The following is a 20,765-nucleotide window of genomic DNA, read 5'->3' on the forward strand; positions in this document are numbered from 1 at the left end:
CCTGTCTGTATGAGCGCTGCTGGGGCAGCCAGCAAGGAGCTGGAGCAGCTGCTGCCCCTGCCCCAGGCTCTGGCCCTGCCCTCTGCCCCGCGCTGATCCCGGGTGGCAGCTCCCAGTGCCCCGCACCGTGGCAGAGGACAAGGTCAGGTGAAGGTGCTCGAGCAGCTGAGCAGAGCAGACTCCTGCGCAGTGACAAACGACTCGGAAAAGAGGTTTGGTTTAATTGAAGATGTTTAGAGAGAGGCCGATAGTGGCAGCATAATGCTCTTCAATAAATAACGGGCTGGGGTGGGAGGGGGGGATGTGGCCGACACCTCAGAGGACAGGGTGGCAGGAGGACACAGATCAGTCCCACGTCCCCATGGATGTGCTCAAGTGCTGCAGCAGTGGAGTTGCGTTGTGTCACGGGCAGGAGAGGAGGTGTGTGTGTGGGGAATGTCAGTCCCAGGCAATCAAGAGAGAAAGAGATTCATTCTGGCCCAGAGAAAGCAAGTGCTGAGGGAGACCAGGGGCTTAGAATTGCTGAAGAAACTCATATAAACCAATAGATGTGTTTAAGTAAAAAGTGGATAAGCAAAAAAACCCTGCCAAAACCAAAAAGTGGTAACACACATGAGGCTGGAAGGGTGCTTCAGGTCTCCCCGCGGAAAGCGCTGTGGCTCGGGGGGGTCGCAGCAGCCCCTGTGCTCCCTCCCCTGCCAGCGGGTGCCAGCTGGGTGCGGGGGGAGCACGGGGACAGCCACACCTCCCAGGCAGCGCCTCGGCAGCACCAGCTCCCTGCAGGCAGAGCCGTGGGCTGGCAGCGGGCAAGGCCGCTGGGCTGGGGAGCGGGGCCAGGGCACCTGCTGACCCGTGAGGCCAGGCTGGAGGCAGCCAAACGCCCTGGTGAGGTGCCCCTCTGCTCCCGGGCTACTGTGCCACGAGCGGCCTGGCCAAGCCACTGGCTGTGCAGCCCTGCGCGACGCTTCTGCAGCAGCTCCACCATGTCGCGCAGAGGCGGGAGCGCACAGAGCGCAGTGGGGTTCCCCTATCCCAGCACCCCGGGTGTGGGCAGCAGAGCTCCACTCCCACCCTGGGGCCCCGCCAGCACCCCCGGGGAGCTGCCTGCCCAGCACCCGTCCTCTGCCACAAACCTGCGTCCCTTGAGCCTCACTCAGCCTGCCTGTACTTCTGAACTGATGGGGAAACAGAGGTGTAGGGGCTTGGAAGGAGCCTCTGGAGTGCTCTGCTCCAACAGCCTCAGAGCAAGGCCCACACCGAGGACTGCCCTGGCTTTTGGGGGCTTAAAGGTCTCCAAGGATGGACTCACCAACAGCTCCAAGCATGACTGTCCTCATGGAGACAGACACCTTGTGTCAAACGGTTGCTGAGCTGGACCTCTGAGCCCCAGAAGAGGGACCAGCAGTTCCCAGCAGAAGAGCCTCCTGCTCCTCCAAACCATGTATGTGCCAGCCCCTGGGGCTGCAGCAAGCTGCCTCCTGCAGCCGGGGCTGTGGGGGGAGCTGCATTCACCAGGGCTTCTGTGCCAGAGCCCCCTCTGAGCCGAGTGGCAGCTCACAGTGCCAGCCCCATGGTGGCCGTGGGCAGAGCGGGGGGGCTAGTCCCAGCCCCGCTTCTCGGGAGCCAGCATGGTACCAGCTCACCTCCTGCACCCTTTCATTAAGCAGCTCCCACCTCAGGGGCTTACAGTCACCAACAGGTCATCTGGGCTGCAGTACCTTGGCGTGCTTTCTTTCTCTTCTAAGTCTAAACCTGACCTGTGCTGTCTCTCACCCCCAGGCCCTGCCCGCTGGCGCTGCCTGCACACAGGGGCGATGCACCAGCTGCGGCTTAGACCTCCTTTGCCCAAGTCCCAGTTTCAAAATAAGAGAGGAAGGAGGAACATGGTGCTGAGCAGGGGAAGAGCCTTGGCCAGGGAGGGGCGATTCATCAGGGGAGCCTGGCAGGGCACAGGGATGATACCTGCACCTCCGACACGTGCCTGGGCTGGCTGAGCTGCAGAAACTCCCATCTTAAAAGCAAAGCACTCGCTCGACCTTGCTCCGAGGCGCAGGAAGGGTGCCTGCCTGGCTGCACCTCGGCGCCTCCCCGCAGGCTGGACATGAACACAGAGCCGAGACTCAGCCCCGGAGGGGTCCCGTGGCTCTGCAGCTGCTGGAAGCTGCCCAGCGGCACAGCCTGAAGTACGCCCCTGAGCAGCTGGGGGGGCTTTTCTGCAGCAAGGAAAAGCTGCTGTGATCTGTGCCCAGAGCTCATCCCTAAAGATCCTGCAAGAGTCCAGCCCCGGTGCCAAGGGACGGCGTCTGCAGTGGAGAAGGGCTCTGGCTCTATCCCCAGCTCCCCTCCCCTGCTACATTCCAACTTGGACAAAGGCAGAAATATCTATACAGTATTTTATATATATATTTCACTATGAAATAGCAATTTCATTCCCTGCCTTCTACTTGATGCATCCTGAACTGGATGCTTCTTTTTAAGTCACTCCAGAGGGCTGGCGGGGCCAGGTAATTTCTCACACGAGGCAGTCACCCTCCCTGGAAGTTACCCGCACGATCCTCGCTCCCCACCTCCCCTCACCCAGCTCCCCCCTTCCCTGGCAATAAGGGCACGACTGTGTATTCTGCCACCAGCGGCCTGCCAGGGCGCTTACGGCTCATTTACAGGGTTGGTCAGTGCAGATTCATTAACCTCATGCCCACTGCTTTCAGTAGCCATGGTGTGGAAGCAGCACCTGAACCCCTCTACATCATGTATACAAATAGGAGCAAACCAGAGGCAAAGGGAGTAGCGGGGACAGTGCAACATGCACACAGAGTGGTGACGCAAAGGGCCCTCAGCTATGGCACAGCCGGACACCTGGCACGACAGCCAGGCCTGCCCGGGCAGTGCTCGCAGGCTCCAGGCCACAGGGGTAAGTCAGGGCTGCAGCCCCTTGAGTGTGAAGGCTACCAAATGTCAGTCAACCTGTGGGACAAGGGGTCCCGTCCAGGGCTGGGTCACTGACCAAGAGCAGTCATCACTGGAATCGGTGCAGAGCCGGGTGGTTCACAAGATGAAAGGAAGGACAACCCTACGGAAAGAAAAGAGAGCATAGCTGTAGGGAAGCTGGGTGGTACGGGGCTCTGAGCGTAGGGAAGACCTTGTGTCGGAGACATGCAATGCAACTGGCAGCAAGATGGGCTACCAGTTGCTGTGCTGTGACACCGAGCTGGGCAGAGTGTCACTCAGAGTCTTGCAAGCTGGTCTAACAGAGCTGGGAAAGGGGGAAAGCCAGCAGGGAGAGGTTCATTCTGCTGTCAGGCTCTGCGCTCAAGGAAAGAAGACCAGAGTTCAAGTTCCCTTCAAATGAAACCAGCAGGAGTTTGGGCACCAGCTGGAGCCTGGAGCACAGCGATGCCCCAGACACCTTCGCAGCAGCAGAGCTGCCCTTCATCAGCCCTCGCTCGAGGACACTCCCAGCTGCCCCAGGACAGCGGCCAGGGGATCTCGGGCAGGGAAGGGAGCTTTCCCCCCGGGACCCACCTTTGCTTTTTGTACATCTTCCGCTCCACTCACATCGTCCGGCTATATTCAATGCCACTCTTGGCAGAAATGCCAGACCAGGGCAGAAGGCTGCAGAGAAGGCTCTGGGCTTGTCGATATATCCTCTGGGGAATTGAACACGGGCTCAGGCTGGCTAGCGTTGATCCAATGTGCTGCAGGTAGTCAGTGGCCATCAGTTAAGGACAGCAACATTTTTACTATAACTTAAGAAATAACTTAAAATACTCTGTGGACTAGCACTCCCTAAAGAGACCCCATGGCATGGTGAAAGCTGCTCTGCTCAATTAGACAGATCTGCTCTGTGTATTAATTGCCTGCTCCTTTCTATCAAAAGCAGGTCTCCTTTGTGCTGTAAAAGGCGGCAGTTTGGGAACATAGGCTCTGGCTCGTGTGTGAAATACCTCCTCGAGGCAGCTGCTAGTTCCCCTTGCACTCCCCATCAAGCTCCTGCAGGGACGGCAATGCATCCACCTGCCTGCAGAGGTTTGGACAGGCTAGCTACACCCGGGAAAGATCAAGTTTCTCCTCCGTGATCCAGTGACCTGAAACAAACTCCCAAAGTCAGTTTGAGAGTAGCCTGATGAGATCCAAGCCAGGCCAGAATCACAGAGGATCCTAGGTCACAGGAAGCAAGATCGAGGGCTTCTCTGCCACGCTCCGGGCCAAATCCTGCACCCCACAAGCCAAAACACGCTTAGCACTTTGTCTAGGGAGTTTGTTAACAGTGTTAACACCAGCATTCGCTGTCACTGGCATCAAACTTGTTCCAGCTTAGCAATCAGTGTGCCATCCCACACCACCTCCCCGAGCTGTTCCCAGAAGAGCTGGGTACAAACAAGTCAAACCCCTCTAACTTCAGACTAAACTCACATCTGAGCAGGCGTCGGTCCCCAGACCTAGCCAGCTCACACTTCTCTGGATTGTCACCCCAAACACAGTTTGGTGTCTGCCCAGCGTGCTCCACTGCTCATCAGACAGGAGGTCAAGGATATAAGATTGTCCAGGGTGGATGCCCGCCGTTGATGTACAGGACGTAGGTAAAGCCATCTTTGAGGACCCCTCTGATGGAATAATAATAGGGAAGATAGTGGTGCTGTTTAAAGTCTCTGTTTTCATAGAAGTTTATTGCTGTGTTGTTAGTGGTGAGGACGTGCAGGTAGATGGCTTTGCAGTGATCTTGGGCAGTTGTTGATATATGGTCTTTTAAACTTTCAAGCAAGAGCGAACCTGTTGAGGAAAGAGCCGCAGAATCACACAGTGCAGCTGCCTTCTCAGGGTCTGCTCAAGGGTTCCACCTGAGATCTCCTGCACCCAGCGCCTCAGCAGTGATTGTTGCACATGCTTGAAGACCTCAGATCCCACCCAGTTTTGTGAACCCAGGCTTCATGAAAGATTTTATAAAGACACAAACTTCTGATTCACTAACCACAAAGGTGAGCCAGACATGGGAATCTGACAAAATCCCCAGCCAAGCAGCTCTCAGCTTTGGGGAAGGTCAGTGAGTCATTTTCAATCAGTTCCATCATATTTATTATTTTAAAGCCATTTAGAACATCAGAGTGTCAAAACAGAACTTCACAAGCAGGGTATCACGTTGTGTCTGCTCACTCAGAATCTAAGAACTGGTGGGATTTGAAGATCCCTTCTAAGGAGGAGAGCTGAGGCACAGTCTCATTCAGCCCAGATTTGCTGCAGCCACTAGTCAGCAGGAGAAACCAGAGAAGGGCACAGAAAATACTCCAGCCCCAAGCGATGAGACCCAAAAGTTCATCCAAACCACCTTAACATGGCAGGAAGGACCCAGCAGAACCTGCAGGGGAACTTCTTCCATCAGGAGTGGTAACAACAGGCTAAAGAAACAGCTTAGCTAATACAAACACACAGATGAGATTTATGCTGCTGTTTCACAATCCCCAGGGCACGTAAGACTTACAGCAGGACTCACAGGACTTCAGAACAGAAGTCAACAGCACTGACTTCACAGTCACTTAATAGTTAGTTAGAATTTGTATCAGCCAAGCACAAAAAGACACTAAGAGACACCAACAGAAGAGCGGTTTAATTTTGTTATGAGATATTCTACTCTTCTATCTCACAGAAATCCAACTGCCTTCCGGTTTAAGAATAGCAGAGAACTAGAAACCAAAGCCTTTTAATGTCTGCAGAGAAAAATCAGAGCTTTAGGGCTTAGAAGTATGCCTGGGGTGAAAAGCCTCCCGCATGAAAGACTTCAGCTTCAAACACAAGTAGAAAAACTCTCAAGAGAAAGGTCTCAGCATCAGGCAGCAGCTTCTTTAGGTTGTTTTGCTACAGGTACAAATCCAAAGCTTTTGAGAGAGCACAGCAATGTGCTGTATAGATGTAATGGATACAGGAAATAATGATTCTGAAAGAAAATTCCAGCGAGATGGAGCTGGGAAAAAAAAACAGGATTTGGAAATTGAAAGGAAACTCAAAACCAGCACAGTTTTACAGAACAGAAGACCTCTTTAGCACCTTCTCTAAATGTTATTGTGTGCTAGTATTTTCTTCTTTGTATAGAAAATTTATGTCTAGTAGCATTTCAATGCAAGTTTTAACTACAGTGCTCTCACTGAAGACTCTTCTGGTCATTTGTTTACATATCCTATCAGTTTGTACCTTCCTAAACATGCCTGGAGGAGAAGGGAGGACTTGAAGAAGATGGGTTACACTGTATCCACTGAAGAGATTCCAGATGTGCAACACCGGGTCATGCTTCCAAACCTGGCCTATTTCCTTTTGCAGATCAAAGATAGAGCTCATGCTTGAAATTGCACCAGAAGGGCACTTATTTGATGACAAAACACATCCTGCTCTAAATGGAGATAAGCCCTTCTGACTGCAGGATTTTCAAATGGCTGCAAAAATGCTGTGTGTTGCAGCAGGCATTCAGAGCTGATTTTTACATGCATTTGACAGATGTAATCAGATCCACCTTACACTCTTTTTCCAGCTCCCTCCTCCTTTTTCTAAATGTTTGTTCTATCTGTTGAACGGTTAAAAGCAGCTGTATTTTCTGCCTCAGGGACCAAGCTTCTGATACCCATGAAAGAAAATAATTTCAAACCCTGCTCCAGGGTGAAGTCCTAGCACTTTCAGTCAGTCTCAGCAGCAGGAGTGCAAGTTTTTGGTGTGCTCAGCTGTCCCCTGGGAAAGAGACAGACAAAGCCCCATGCTCTTTGGAAGTATCTGCACGTTGTGCTGTGCCTACACCAGTAAAATCATCTCAGTGCACCCGCACAGATACCAACAAGGGGATGTGAATGCATCACCTCCCCAGTTGCTGGTACAAATCACCAACACGCTTGTCTCAAAAGGGTATTGCAGTGAAACGGTGGAGCTCCTTCAGTCATGCCCACTAGCCACATGTGGCAAACAACAGCAACAGAGTTGTCACTTAGCAGCATCTTACCTATTCCATGTTTTCTGAACTCCTTCACCACTCCAAGACTTAGGATGTAAGCAACTTGAGTGTCCACAGGAAAATTGGAAGCTAGGATGTCTCCATCCTGAGTAGAGATATGACAAGTTATTTGGTAGGATGCCTGGAGAGGCACAGGAGAAATCAAGAACCCTGTACTGGAACAAGGCTATAGCAGGGAACTTCTCACTGAACAGTCTAGCTGAAGCTTCTGGATAGGACATGGGGAGTTAAAAAATCCAAGCATGGTCACTTAGGGGTTATTCCTACTTTCATATCATCTTCCCAGATGCAGAACACAAATCCGGATGTCTCCTTACTATATACATTATCTGTGGGCTTAGGGACAGAATATATTTGCATTCTTTACCAGGAAGGCTTCAAAGTGCCAATTCTGGAGCTACCCATCAGTGTCTAGATCAATCCAGCAACAGTTTTTATTGCCTGCATTTTCCGTCTGAGCTTCGTGTCAGCTGGAGATCTCTGTACTGCTGTAGAGGACAAGGAGCATGTTCTACAGGCTCAGTCGCCTGGAGCAGTGTCTGAATAAGCCGCTGGCTTTCAGCTTGGCTGGAACAAGAGCCTTTTGTTAGAGTTGCTGAAGATGCAGTTTCTGATTTTGACTAGCTTTGAGGTGAAGCCAGATAGCTAGTGTGAAGAGACCCATGTCACTCGATGCTCTCAGTTCCTACAAATGCTAAGATTATTGTTTAATCGTAACACTGTTGGTCTTTCAGTGCATCTCTGCATTGCCCATGTTGGTTTTTTTTAATTCACTTGCCTATGCTGTTTTCCCTCATTAACCCAGTAGTCTTTTCCCATACTGTCTTCAGTGACCATCTCTTCTTCATCCCTCTGCTGTACTGTGTTGTCTCTCCTGGTCTCCAAGCTCTGTTATCTCTGAAGCCTGAGGTTCCTGAACACTGGTTATCTCTGCTTTGTGTTCAAGACAGTGACTGTGTAAATGAAGGAGTTTCTGCAGGAAGTCACAGGAGTGACTTGCCCAGCACAGCTAAGGAAGTTCAACCCTTATGTAAGAAAGGAAGAGGTTTGTTCTCCCACAGCTGCGCATACCTCAGTCACCAGCGATGACCAGGCACACCCAAAAGAGCCCAGCAGCAAGTTAAATGGTGGGCTACACAGTCACTTTTGGGTTACACCTGCATGATCCTCTCCCATCGGCCTGCAGCTGCCTGGCCCCAGCAGGAAGAGACTTTGTGGAACCAGGCTGCTCAGCAGCCCACATCCTCAGAAGCACCCCACCACGCATGGTCCATGAGCTGGAAACGGGCATGTTCGTGCTTTCTTAAATTAACTCAGGATTGCTCTTCTAAGTGTCTGGATGCAGGGGCGGGGAAAATACCACAAACAGGTTCCATCTCAGTTAACCATGGCAAGAGGTGAACTATGGTGGACCGAAGCACAGTTTAGTAGCATACCTCTTTATGCACTTTTGTTCTGCTCTTGATCTCTGCCACTATCATTCCCACGATGGAGCCTCTATATGTGGCTGCGAGGGAAAAGAACTTCTTGTTGGAAGTGATATCTCGGTACCATGAGTCAGGGTATCTGGGAAGGAAGAGACAACAGGAATGTTTGGGGACACAGAGCCCACGGGAGCAGGCAGTGCTACAGCCAACGTGCCAAGATGCTGCTCAACTGGAAATGGCAGCAACATGTTTAAATGCCAGTCACTGGAACTGCAGGCCAATGCATTTTACACAGGACTAATGGAGGGAGAATATACTACTGAAAGGGCTGTCTTCAGCAAAGACACACAGCCAAGTAGCTCAGCCATATATCAATCTAAAGCTCTTTCTATGCTACTAATTCAGTTTATTCCATGAAATCTGGGTTAGGAAGTTAATTCATCCTTCCTGTTTTAACTGTTGTATGGTCCCAGTGTTGTACCCCATTTGGTAGCATGGTTTCTTTCAGTTGCATCTAAGCAGCAACACAGGCTGCTCATGTAATGGCCTCCTGCTTTGCTAAGACAACCACATTCTCATTTTACATTTGTTGCCCAGAGCTCTCACTTCCATCTTCAGCAAGTTATTTTTAAATGCAAAATCCATCTGCCCTCATCTAAGAGCGTAAGGATCTCATTAATTTGATACACATGTGAAAAAAATACTGCATATTGGTACCAAAAAAAAAAAAAAAAAAATCACATTACCAGCCTCCAGTTCTCCTCCCCCTTCTGTAGCTACGAAAGGAAAACTAGCATACACTAATTTATTTCAAAGTCAGAGTTCAACATGCCTTGTGTTTAGAAGAAATCCACAAATTCAAACATTTATGAATGCTTTTGCTGGTTTATTACACTTCATGCAATCTTAATTATAATCAGCTAAAATCCTCTATAAACCTTCTCAACAAAGCTAAAGAAAAAAAAAAAAATCCTTGAAGTCTACAGCTGCAGTTTCCCTGGATGCTTTAAGCCAGAAAACTATCACTATCCCCAAGAAAAGCTCCTTACTCCTGTGCTTTGTGCAGACACAAGCATTTACCAAATAGAGGCCTGGAGAACTGACCTGGGACAGACTGAGATCAGCTTTAAGCCAGATCTTTGGGACCAACAGTGATCCTGAGTACACAGGCAAGTTACTGTTCAGTCTTGCCCTGGGACATTCAGAAAGCGGGTCCCTTAGGAAGAGCCACTTCCTGTCAGTTTAGTTCAGCTCTGAGGGTGCTTTCTTGGCCCACACCCCAGACAGAACACAGCTTTCTTTCACAAGCACAGGGATGCTAATCTTTTTCCTGGAGGTGTGCTCCTTTCCCCATCTCATACACAGTCTTTCCCAAGAAGCTGATCCAACCCTTAATTACAAAGCACAGCTTTCTGCCAAAATCTGCACACAAAAACTTTCTGATGACTTTAGGACTCTGCAGGACAGGCAGCAATGAGCCATTAACACAGTGCATAAAAGATGAAGAACCTGCTGCTATCTTAGCAACAGTCCAGATGGCTGCAGAGCCTTTGGTGTCAGCTCCAAACTGGACCAGTGCAGGTTCACACCATTTGTTTCTAGATTCCTGCCATCCCACACCCCAAACTGGTAGTAGTTACCACATACTCTATTGGGAACCAGTCTCCACAGAGCTGTTTCACTGTGTCTATGTCATCGTGGCAGAGAAGACGCAGGTTTACGTCTGTAAGTGCAGTCGGAGGCACCTCCTCTGTCATTCACGCCTGCAAGAAAAGAAAGCCAATCATTAAGAATGATGAAGCACAGATTCTGACACTCGGCTCCAGTCAGACATCTGCGCAAAGGCAGCAGGAGGCTCCCTGCATCAATAAAGTTGTTCTTCCTGGCAGAACGAGTTTTCAGGAGAGATGAAGCAAAACATGGTAACTCCAATCCAAGAAGCAACTCAAAGCCCTGTTGCCCACAGGATAAGCATGGCTCATTTCTCAGCGTGACCCACCTCACCAGCCCTGCATCTGTACACACCCTGCTCCCTGCAAACACAGTCCAGTGATGCTGCCTGTGAAGGAGCATGTGGCACCAACCACTGCCAAAAAGAGCTCAGGATGTTGCATAAAATAAGCCAACAATGTGCCAAGTGTACCTTATGATGCATGGAGCTTTTCAAACGTCTACGCAGGACCAACATTTTGTTAAAACAAAACTGAAAAAAACAGCTTAAAAAGGAGGCACTGCTAGAAGAACATTTATAAAGTCCTGTTACACAATACCATCATCTCCAGTTAGTACATATGCAGAGGAATCAAATTCTTTAAAATATTAATTTTGTTTAACTTATGCCAATGAAATGAGATCCAGTTTCATTTCCCCTCATTCCTATGTGCTACAACCCCGCAAGAGCTGGCTTTCCATCCCAGCAGAGAGGGTTCAAATACAGAAATCCCAAGGCAGCCTATTCTTTCCCAAAGGCACTACCACAATCCTGCTAACCACATACAGGACACTTACTCCAACGTCTTCAGCCTTTTTGAACGAGGTACCAGAGGGAAAGAAGCAAGCTATAACTAAAGTGGCTGTAAAAGCATTTGTAGTGCAGACACATGAATGAAGAACAGATCTTGCAAAAAGGCTTTAGGCAGGACAAAGCCCCCCGTGAGACACTGTGCACACAGAGCAGACAAGGCAGGCAGAGACAGGGCAGCTGCAGGAGTCGGTTCCCTTTCATGGGCCACCTGCAGTTCTCCATCCACAGCTTTGTCTCTCATTCCAGCCCTCCTAGTCCCAAGTCTGAGAACCAGACCAGGATGCAAAGAAAAAAACATCCTTCGTTTAAAAAGTTGTTTGATTTTGTTCTTGCTTTCTCTTCCCAATTTTAAGAGGCTCAAATCTTGGTTTTGAAATACTGAGTTATAAGGAAAAGCTGCACACAGCAGCGCTAGTGTACACCCTCTTCTCCAAAGGGATGCTCAGCTCTCCTGCGCTCTTGCTTTGAAGGTCAGAAACTCGAGAAGGAACAGATATATGAACTCCCCACTGGACTAGATATGCCATTTGAGCACTGTCTAGGTAAAAACTGCATCACCTCCACAATACACTCTGTAACTAGCAAAGACACACAAAAGGAGTTGGCACAGCAACGATCCCAGTTTGACGTGTTTGACAACACACAACTGTGTGCAACTGCACTCCTAAGAATTTGGAAACCTCCTTCCACTGTGACCCTAAGAAAAAAACAGGCTAAGCTATAAAATCCACATTCCACCCACAAATTTCTTTTTTAAGGTACATAAGTCAGCTTACTTCTGCAGTTCCCCTGGATGAAGTGGTAGAGAGCAACTCCCAGTTAGCACACCATGATGATCGTCAGGAAGCAGAGTCCCCAGATGCTGGGGTCCTTGGAACTCAGCATCAGTGCTAGAGAGGTAACTAGCACTGCTAACAAGAACGATATTCACCCTTGACTTTGGCACTCGCCCTGCAACACGCTTTGTATGACACCTTTGCACTAGCTCGAGCAGCATGAGCTCCCCCCGCTCCATCCTCCCGGATAGTGGCATAAAGCCCCTATGCTACATTGGCCCAGATCTCCCAGAAGGAAGGAGGAACTCTACCACAATTTCTGGAACGTGTCAAACAGCCAATATATCAACAGAAGAAAGGACAGAATTAAAGTCCACTATTATTCAGAGAAATCTTTGCCAGCCCTTCTCCAATGCAGGGAGAAAGAATGGCAAAATGCTTTAATAGAGAAGAGGTCCAAGGACATTCTCCTACAACTCCTGAAAAGATGAAATGGGGTGGGTTTCTTCACGTAAGGAATCCATACACAGCTCTCCTCCCAGTGACTGATCCTACAAATTTGCCCAAGAAGGTCATTCAAGGACATGGGTATATTGGTATGGATCCCTGGTTCTTCTCCAAATAAGTCCTTAAAAAGAATCACAGCTATTTCACAGCCTGTTCTAGGACTGTGGCTGCATATTTACTGAGCAGCCTACAGCTTTCACAATCAGTCCAGATGCTAGTTTCAAAACAACTTAAGCACCTAGAAAATCCACAGAACCAGTACTCCTTGCTGCTCTTAACACTGATTTTACACTCCCAGAATTGGCTCAAGCCCTCTAAGGCTAGATTTTGAATCCATACCCTGTCACAGCAGCAAGCACTCTCCACCACTGGCCCCTGGTGACCTTTTAGCACGTCTCAGCCCTGCCCCCGGGGCCCTGACGGAAGGGCCCATTCACTTGCTGTGGCTGATCTGATCCACGCTGCTGTGGACCCCAGTCCCACCCTCCCACCCTTGCTGGACCCTTTGCTGAGCAGTGACAAGGTGAGGTCAAAATGGTTCGTAGGCCAGAACTGCTCGGCAAAAGCTCGGGTAGCATACAATATGCTTCAGGGGGGAAAAAAGAGGGAGGAGCGAGCAGGCACATACACCAAGAGCTGCTCTGGCCGTGGTGAAGCCCTAAGCCCGATACATCGCTGTGTTAGTGGGTGTTAAGCGGCACTCAGGTTTGGGACAGCAGTGCTCCTTCTCATACAATTGATTTTTCTTGAGAAGTTTCAATGCTCCTGTAAGGCAACACCCCTTCTCAGTCAATACTCACAACATTAATAAATCAGAGATAAATGAAACAACCATGACAGAGCCATATTTTTGCTAATGAGTAGAAAAGGCAGGGGTCTAGGAGCAAACTTAGCCAGCAGCTGCTGCAGGAGCGGCAGAGCCAGCACAGGATACATTCTTGTGAGGATTAGTTCATGTTTATTTAACACTATATTCTCAAAGAGCTAGGCAAGCATTATGCATTATCCTGCAGCTGAAGCCAGCCTTAAAAAAGTAATCCATGACTGTTTTGTTGAACAGGGTAATTCCCCTCCCCTCAAATTCAGACAGCCGTTTCCCAGCACCGGTTGTGTTTGCAAGGACTCGCTTCATCTGCTCTGCATTATGTGGCCCAGTCCAGATGCTCTTGCACATTTAAAGAGCATTTAGGACACCCGCCAGGTACTGTGTCCTGCCACAAGGTTTTAGGAGAGCAGACCCGTGCACCTTCCTCCCTGGCCAGGTGTTGCTGCTGCTGGAGGAGCTGCTGTAAATGGCTGCTGTGACCTAGAGAGAAGAAATCCCAGGCAAGTCAATTCTCTTCATACCCAGGTGACAACTTCTGGCTCTTCAAAGATATCTTGGGCAAACACCCAAGAGCCAGGCCCTGCCCTCCGCACAGCCTGTGGTGTGCTGTAATTAGCAGAGCCAGAGTCCTGAACAATAGCCTCAGCTAGCACAGTGAGGAGAGTATCACTTTTAGAGGCTGCTTGCTTTTTTGGAGGACAAAATATATGTTTGGAAGCATAAAGAAATGTGGAGAGGTTTTTTGGCAGAAAATGGACATCTCAGCTCGACGATGTCCTTGATTGAAGAATAAAGAACGACTGAAGAAAGTTGGCAGCTGATAAACAAGAAAACGCAGAGTTGCAGACCTAAAGAACTAAAGGACTGATAACCAGGATGCCGACGGTAGAGTTAATCTTTTAGTTTAGCCAATCAGTGTACTAGAGTGTGTGGACAGCAAATGCACAATACATTGTAGCCAATGGTGATAACACAGCCTAACTCATGCTTACTAACATAGCTTTGAAGATAATATAAATTCTCAGTGTTAATAACAATAAAGGTCTCTGTTCACACTGTACACAGAGTCCATGCCTCCGTCTCTTCAAAGAAATAATAAAAAAACCCAGGATCAGTGTAACTTGCAACCCTAGCACTTAATGGAAGTTAAAAGGCCCTTAGCATAGCTCCACTCATCACTGCAACAACACCAAGTTCTGACCTTTGAGATCAAGTAGTTGCTGTGAAGCAAAAGGTAGGCTCCAGCCACGTGCAGTCACCTGAAGGAGGTCCACAGCCATTTTTGAAAACCCAAAGTGAAGTTAACTTATTTATTTTATTATCTTTTTCTCAGGAGTCAGCTTTTTGCTCATGTGATGGCTGCAGCCTGGGACGTGGCATGGTTAACACCATCCACCGCCTCTCCACAGCAGGGCACGGTGACTGCACCTTTTTGTCAAAATGGGAAACACTTGTTTATGACAATTATAAAAGTGAGCCAACATTTTATGCTTATGAAGGGATAGTGCAGTTAAACATCTGAAAAAGCTCTGAGGACAGGCCTTTCCAAAATACCAAAGTTAGCAGTGAGTAGAACTAGCAACCGAGCATTTCATTCCCTTTCCTACTCAGAAACTGCAGTTATTAATACACAACCAATTAATATTTAGTCATAGTAGAAGTTGGATGAAAAGAAATAGCAAATGCATTACTAAATAAGCTGACTTAACATATAATTTTAAATTTAAATTGCACATTGTAAAGCCTAAACTTACTATTTAAAATAACGTCATAAATCTCTGGCATCAATAAGCTCTAGCTTTAATGAGCTAAAGAACAGTATTTCATAATTCTGTCTAAAAGGTAGAGGAGCCTTTAGCTTCCAGCATCAGCCCAAGCGATGGCTGGGTCTCCATGAATTATCAGTGTTCACTCAGCACAATGAGCCATGTACTGATATATTCCTACCACCAGTACTTCCAGGCCCTAGTGTGCAAGAGCAAGTCTTGTTTTGAGTTTAGGTTAGCTACCAGATGCAGGGACAGTTTCTTTACCTGAACTAGGTTCTTCACAGCTAAGAGACCTTAACTCAGGCTTTTCCCAAGAGCAGGAAGTTTTCTTTCCCTCTTACAGCTCTTGTACTTAAAAAAAATAATTTAAAAAAGGATAAAATTTACATATATAGATATACCATATTTCTAGAGAAACTAAAGTAGCCACATAGAATCAGAACACTTAATTGAACAAGGGTGTTCAAATGCAAGACAAAGCCTGATGCTTACTAGAATTTGGCAGGCAGCAGCTTAAATGCATTTCAAAATCCCTCGAGCACTTCCATACCTACAAAAGCCAGGCCAAGTGATTCAACAAGTTAAGATTTCCCCTGTTTAGCACTATTAGACATGTTTTAACAATGCTTCTGCCTTGTGCATCCTGCGAAAATGAGTTGGATTTCAGCAACGTACCATCACAAGATGCTGGTTTTATGAATTTTTATTTGGACTTCAATTTTTATCCAGAGAAGCTCATGAAAATCCCAAATAAAAATGTTATCGTCTAGCAACAAATATCACTCAACTTCCTGGCAGAATAAAGGCAAGGTAATCTAAGACTAAAGCTAAACAAATACTAACTAGAAGCATATACATATATAACGTCAATAAAGTGTGTATTGCTTCAATTTCAGTGTTCACACAAAAAACAACATGAAGGATTCTTCTCCACTTGCAGAAACAAAGCTAGACTGAAGTTCATCAAAATCTTTTACTTTCCAATTTAAAAGCTAATTGAAATCAATTCATCCTGAATGGAAAGAAGCAAATCTGCAGGGAAGAATAAAAACAAGCACTGGCAGGCTAGTGGATTTTTATAAAGTGATCCTACAATTCAGGAAGTGCTGAAAGTGTCTGGAAAGACCCAGTGAACCAGCTCGGTACCACAGGCAACTCCGTCATTAAATGGTGCAGACCCTTATTTACTCGGGCTGAATATTTTCACCTTCTGTAATTCAAAGCATTTTCTTCAATCACACTCCTGCTAGATTATTAAGGATTATCTGCTGTTGTTCCACAGAAGGAAAGCATTAAGTTCCTCCTGACAATTGCCAAGTACACACCATGCATGGGCCAGGTCTGAGGAACTGCAGCTAAAGGAGTCTGCTGTGCCAAGGTAGTGCGTGGCACGGCACGGCCCTCCCGCCGGCTGTCCGGCCATGTCCCTCTGCCTACGGCTGCATGCTTCTGCCCAGCACTTCAGCCATGAACATATGCACAGTAGCTGTATTTTACTTTACATGAGCAGACCATCTGCTCGGCACAAACACAGACGCGCAGATGCTCCATGGAAGATCTGCATGCACGCACAGTGGGCCGGAGCTGGATTTCCTTATACCCGGTACCCTCACCAGAGGTGCTGCTCCAGTGTCGCCACTTTGTTTGTGACTTCTGTGTGGACAGTCCTCAAATCCCAGCAAGACAAGATTTAAAAAAAAAAAAAAAAAAAATTTAATGGCACCTGGCATCCTCTCTCACTTGTAAATAAATAAGATCAAAGTCCAGGCAGAATGTTGAATTTCTACTCAAAATTCAGGACAGGCACATGTTAGCTGTGACTGAGCATTACCGTACTCAGACACAAACTCTGCTATTGTCTGGGGAGTATCACTTCAAGAGTGCCAGTGGGAGTTTTCACAGCTTTAAGTCTCTCTACCTTGCGCCATCTGGCACTGGGGATTTGATTTACATTAAACCATTCAATCTGAACCAGCCAAAGGTCTAATTCCAACAAAGCAGTAAAGATTTCCCTTCTGCATTTCATTTTAAGCTTACTGTGTTTTTAGGTTACTGGTCTCACAGGGAATGTTCCACACAGACATCCCTGTTACCAAACTCTTCATTTAATGCAATAAGATTGCAACTGGATTTGAAAATATCATGAATTAATTACTAAAAATCTTAAAGAGGAGCTTCTAGGATTTAGGGCAACATTATCAAAGCAATAGGAGCCAAACTTTTAAAGATATTTAAATACTTGGCTTGATATCTCCTAGGTACCACTTCAAGCCTGGTCACAGAATTAAAAAAATTAAGTTGGAAGGACCCTTTGAGCTTTAACCCAACTTAGATCAGGCTCACAGTCCCACGTAACGTCAGTGAGGAGCAAAGCTCTTCACCCTGCCTGGGCTCAGACTAGTTCCTTCACATCCAAAGGCACAGCTGGAAAGCTGGGGTATTAAACGTGCCGCCTACACCAATACAACCACCTCTGCTACACGTGCAGTACAGGCACACCTCTATATTCTATTTGTTATGCTCTATTTATCCCATGTAATGCTCCTGCTCCTTCTAGGAATCCCATGAAGGTTCATTTGGAACAAGCAACATACAAATCCCAGAAGACATGGTTCTCCTCATTCCTGGTACATTATGCAAACTGACAGAGCAGAGTTCAGTCACAAGCAGAATGGCAAGTGTTTCACCTCCATTCCTGTACCATTCATCACATCCTATAGGAGTGCTGCCCCGAACTGCCATCACTGAATTCTCTATGTTAGCAGAAGCAGATGTTGGGAGTCTGTGAGGCTCTTAATTGCAAATCTAGGACAAAACGACTCATTTTGTGCCTTAGTCTGAAAATAATGTAATGATATGGCTGGAAACAGGCTCTTAGATTGTGTCATTTCACAATAGTCCATAACACCTTTAGATTCAGGCATGACATTTTTCTGCCGTTTGTACCAGAACAACAAGCACTGATCCTCAGAGCCCCTCATGGACTCCTGCTCACTCAGGGACATGCACTAGCTCAAGACTTTGAGTTCCTCATTATTTAAACTCCTTCAGTAGCAGCATCCTTCTGTGCACAAAACTGCCTTCCACAACTACCTCCCCCTGCACAGTCTCCTAGGCTGCCACATCTTGAAAATACACCATTACTCCAGCCCTGCTGCACAGATCCCATTTGCCTCCAAAGCACACCCTGAGCACTAGTGCACTTCTCTCAGGGGCGTCACTCTGGAGAAAGGAGTTTGTCAGTGCCTGGACTTTCTTATCCATAAATCCATCCCGGGCAGTGTGTACAACCAGCACACCCCCACAGTGGAGGAGGGCAAAAACCTGTGAGCTTGGAGATGAATGTGTTGTCAACACCAGGATGACTGGAGGGTAACTTCGGGTTTAGATAAGACAGCTGCACCAGCGCATCGTCAGGTGCACAGAAACAATTAACAAAGCCAGACCAGCACGGGGGGAGCATATACACAAGCTGAGCCCAGAGCATAACCTGCTAAATCAAAATCCCATGTAACACCAAACATACCAAACAAGTAAATCTGATATTAAACCCTCCTTGTGTGGAGGAGCCTGGCCAGAGCACATTGGACTCGGACAGCCAGAAAGACAACACTGTCACACACAACCTGGGAAAACCTGTCCTGGCATTCAGTCCTCCTCCCAAAGGCTCCCATGCTGCTCAGCCAATTTTTCCTCAGCTCTGAAATTCTGAAAACATCATTCTAAGAAACGCACTTGCACCCTGTCCCCAGCTCTGCACTCCATTTTCCACTATTCCCAGACTGAGGTGTGCACACCACAGGACTAAAAAAGTCTGAAAGCCAAAAACACAGAATCATGGTAATTAACATTTTGGCCTCCCGCCATGAAGGATCAGGACTTGAAACAGACCCCAGAAGGATAATAAGAAATGAGAAGGCAAAACAGTTCTACCTGCACAGCAAGCAGCAGTTATTTGAAATGAAAACACTTACTGTTAGTGAAATTCTTTTATACTTGTATCCCTGATCCTCTGCACACTTGAAGTTTTGACTTGTCAGCCTGCCAGCAGCAGAAATGTTACTGTTTTGCATGCGAGTCGCTTTCCGGGCTGTTCTTTCACCCTACAGCTCTAGATACATTACTGAAGCCGCAGATTTCACAGGAGCTGGTACCCAAATACAGTGTCTCTAAAGCACACTGCAAAAGGCATGGCTTCCTGCTGCCCCAGATACAGCAATTCCTCCAGGGAATGGCGAACAAGGATCTCTAAGAGGGTTTTGCTGTTAAATCTTTTCTTGTTAAGACGTGGAAGAGAAAATCTGCTTTGTGACAGCAGCACTGCAGGGAGTTAAAACCGAAGGGTCACAATAGAGGCACATTTATAACAAGAAGCTTGCTAGAAGAGAGATCTAATACCTTGCAAATGCCGAACACGGCAAGTTTCCAATAGGCAGCTGTTCCTCCAGAAAACAAAAAAAAGCTCCAAACAACTCATCATACATGCAGGCCAGCTGCCATTTCTGAATTAGAATAAACAGCTACACAAAAAATGTATGTAGTGACTGAAAAAAAAAAAAAAAAGGCAAGAAATTCAGCCTAGCGTAGTACAAACACCGGGAGAGGGGAATTCGATCCTGCCTCCATTTCCTAGACACTGTCCTCATTACTGAGCAGCAACACACAGCTGTCGATAAAACCCAGTCCCTCCGCCTACATCATTATAGGAGACACTAACAAGTAACTTTTTAGAAGCTATTGCAAACAAGGTACTTTAAAAAAAAAAAAAAAAAGCTTGAAAAGAACATTCCTTCCCTAGTTGGGAGACAAGTGCCCCAAACTTGCGCCTCTTCAAGATCCTGAATTTAAAATTTGAGCCAACATGGCTCCTTTTCTTTCTCAATGCTGTTTTCCAGCATGAGACACCCAGGCTCAACTCAAAAAACCCACTGCTACTGTTTTAAGCTAGTAACATTTAAAATGGATTCTAGCACAGATGTCTGCTCTTACAACCACAGGAATAAGTTAAAAAGGAGAAATCAAAAATTTAATTAAAAGCTAACCTTGGGAAACTGAGCAGCTCCCATTCCTACCCTTCCGCAAGGAGGAAAGTGTGGGTGAAGGGGACGCAGCGTGAGACATGAAGTTCTAAGTCTTTTTGCAACACCCTGCATTGAAGCCATCAGACACGCTGTGACTGGTTAAAAAACCCCAGGAAGACAGGGGTGATACTTAACGATTTTAGATAGCGCTTAACTTTCAAGACTGTAGAAGAGGTGCTTAGCCAAGACAGAACCTTTTCCGCTGTTACATTGAACAGCTTAGCACAAATGTTTCTTTAAAAGCATCTTATCAGAGGAACAAAGCATTGACAGCAGCGGATGGCACCAAGTCACTGAAGGGACTGACTTCCTGCCCATGACCAAAGGCGGCCTCCAGCCCAGCAGCCCGTGATGAGCAGGAAGGCAGAGCCATGATGACTTCTGAATCAGCTCTGCAAACCACTCACAAGGAAGTCCCCAGGTTTGTACCTGTAATTCCTCAGGAATTTACAACAGTGCTGTCATCGAGAGTCAGCAAGCACAGTTTCACCTGCTCCTGCTCATTCCATAAATTACACTGGGAGTGTCCGGGGTGGGGGGCAGAGAGGTGGAAAAGAGCCAGGATGAGAGAGAACAGCTTCCTGCATGGCAGGACCAGCTCCCATCAGCTGATGGGCTAAAATACCAGCACCAATTCACTGACCTACTTATCAGACTATACTAGCCCAACACCTATATTCATAACACCCCCCAAAAAACCCTCCATGAAGAAAAAAACACCCCCATGCAAATAATGATCATCCTTACTGGAAAAGAAATAACAGACATGAAAGAAGTACCAGACTTCATTAACAAAAATAAATACACATATTATATTAAAGGCTCTTTGAGCTCCCAACTACAAAAGACTATTTTTCTGAATTCCAC

The 20,765-nt window shown here is 47.3% G+C and overlaps 1 protein-coding gene across 1 annotated transcript; it reads right to left on the bottom strand.

Annotated features, from left to right (window-relative positions):
* Nucleotides 1-201: 201 nt before the first annotated feature.
* Nucleotides 202-19,074, bottom strand: NAA60 (N-alpha-acetyltransferase 60, NatF catalytic subunit). The gene is made up of 7 exons (XM_074919281.1): nucleotides 18,792-19,074; nucleotides 10,063-10,178; nucleotides 8,425-8,554; nucleotides 6,977-7,073; nucleotides 4,536-4,770; nucleotides 3,523-3,708; nucleotides 202-3,070 (listed from the first exon to the last, which is right to left on the bottom strand). Exons 2-6 carry the CDS (start codon nucleotides 10,170-10,172, stop codon nucleotides 3,552-3,554), a joined length of 729 nt encoding a protein of 242 aa, XP_074775382.1. The 5' UTR covers nucleotides 10,173-10,178; nucleotides 18,792-19,074; the 3' UTR covers nucleotides 202-3,070; nucleotides 3,523-3,551.
* Between the last annotated feature and the right edge of the window lie 1,691 nt (nucleotides 19,075-20,765).

This window comes from Athene noctua, chromosome 15 (assembly GCF_965140245.1).
Source record: "Athene noctua chromosome 15, bAthNoc1.hap1.1, whole genome shotgun sequence".
Lineage (NCBI taxonomy): Eukaryota > Metazoa > Chordata > Aves > Strigiformes > Strigidae > Athene > Athene noctua.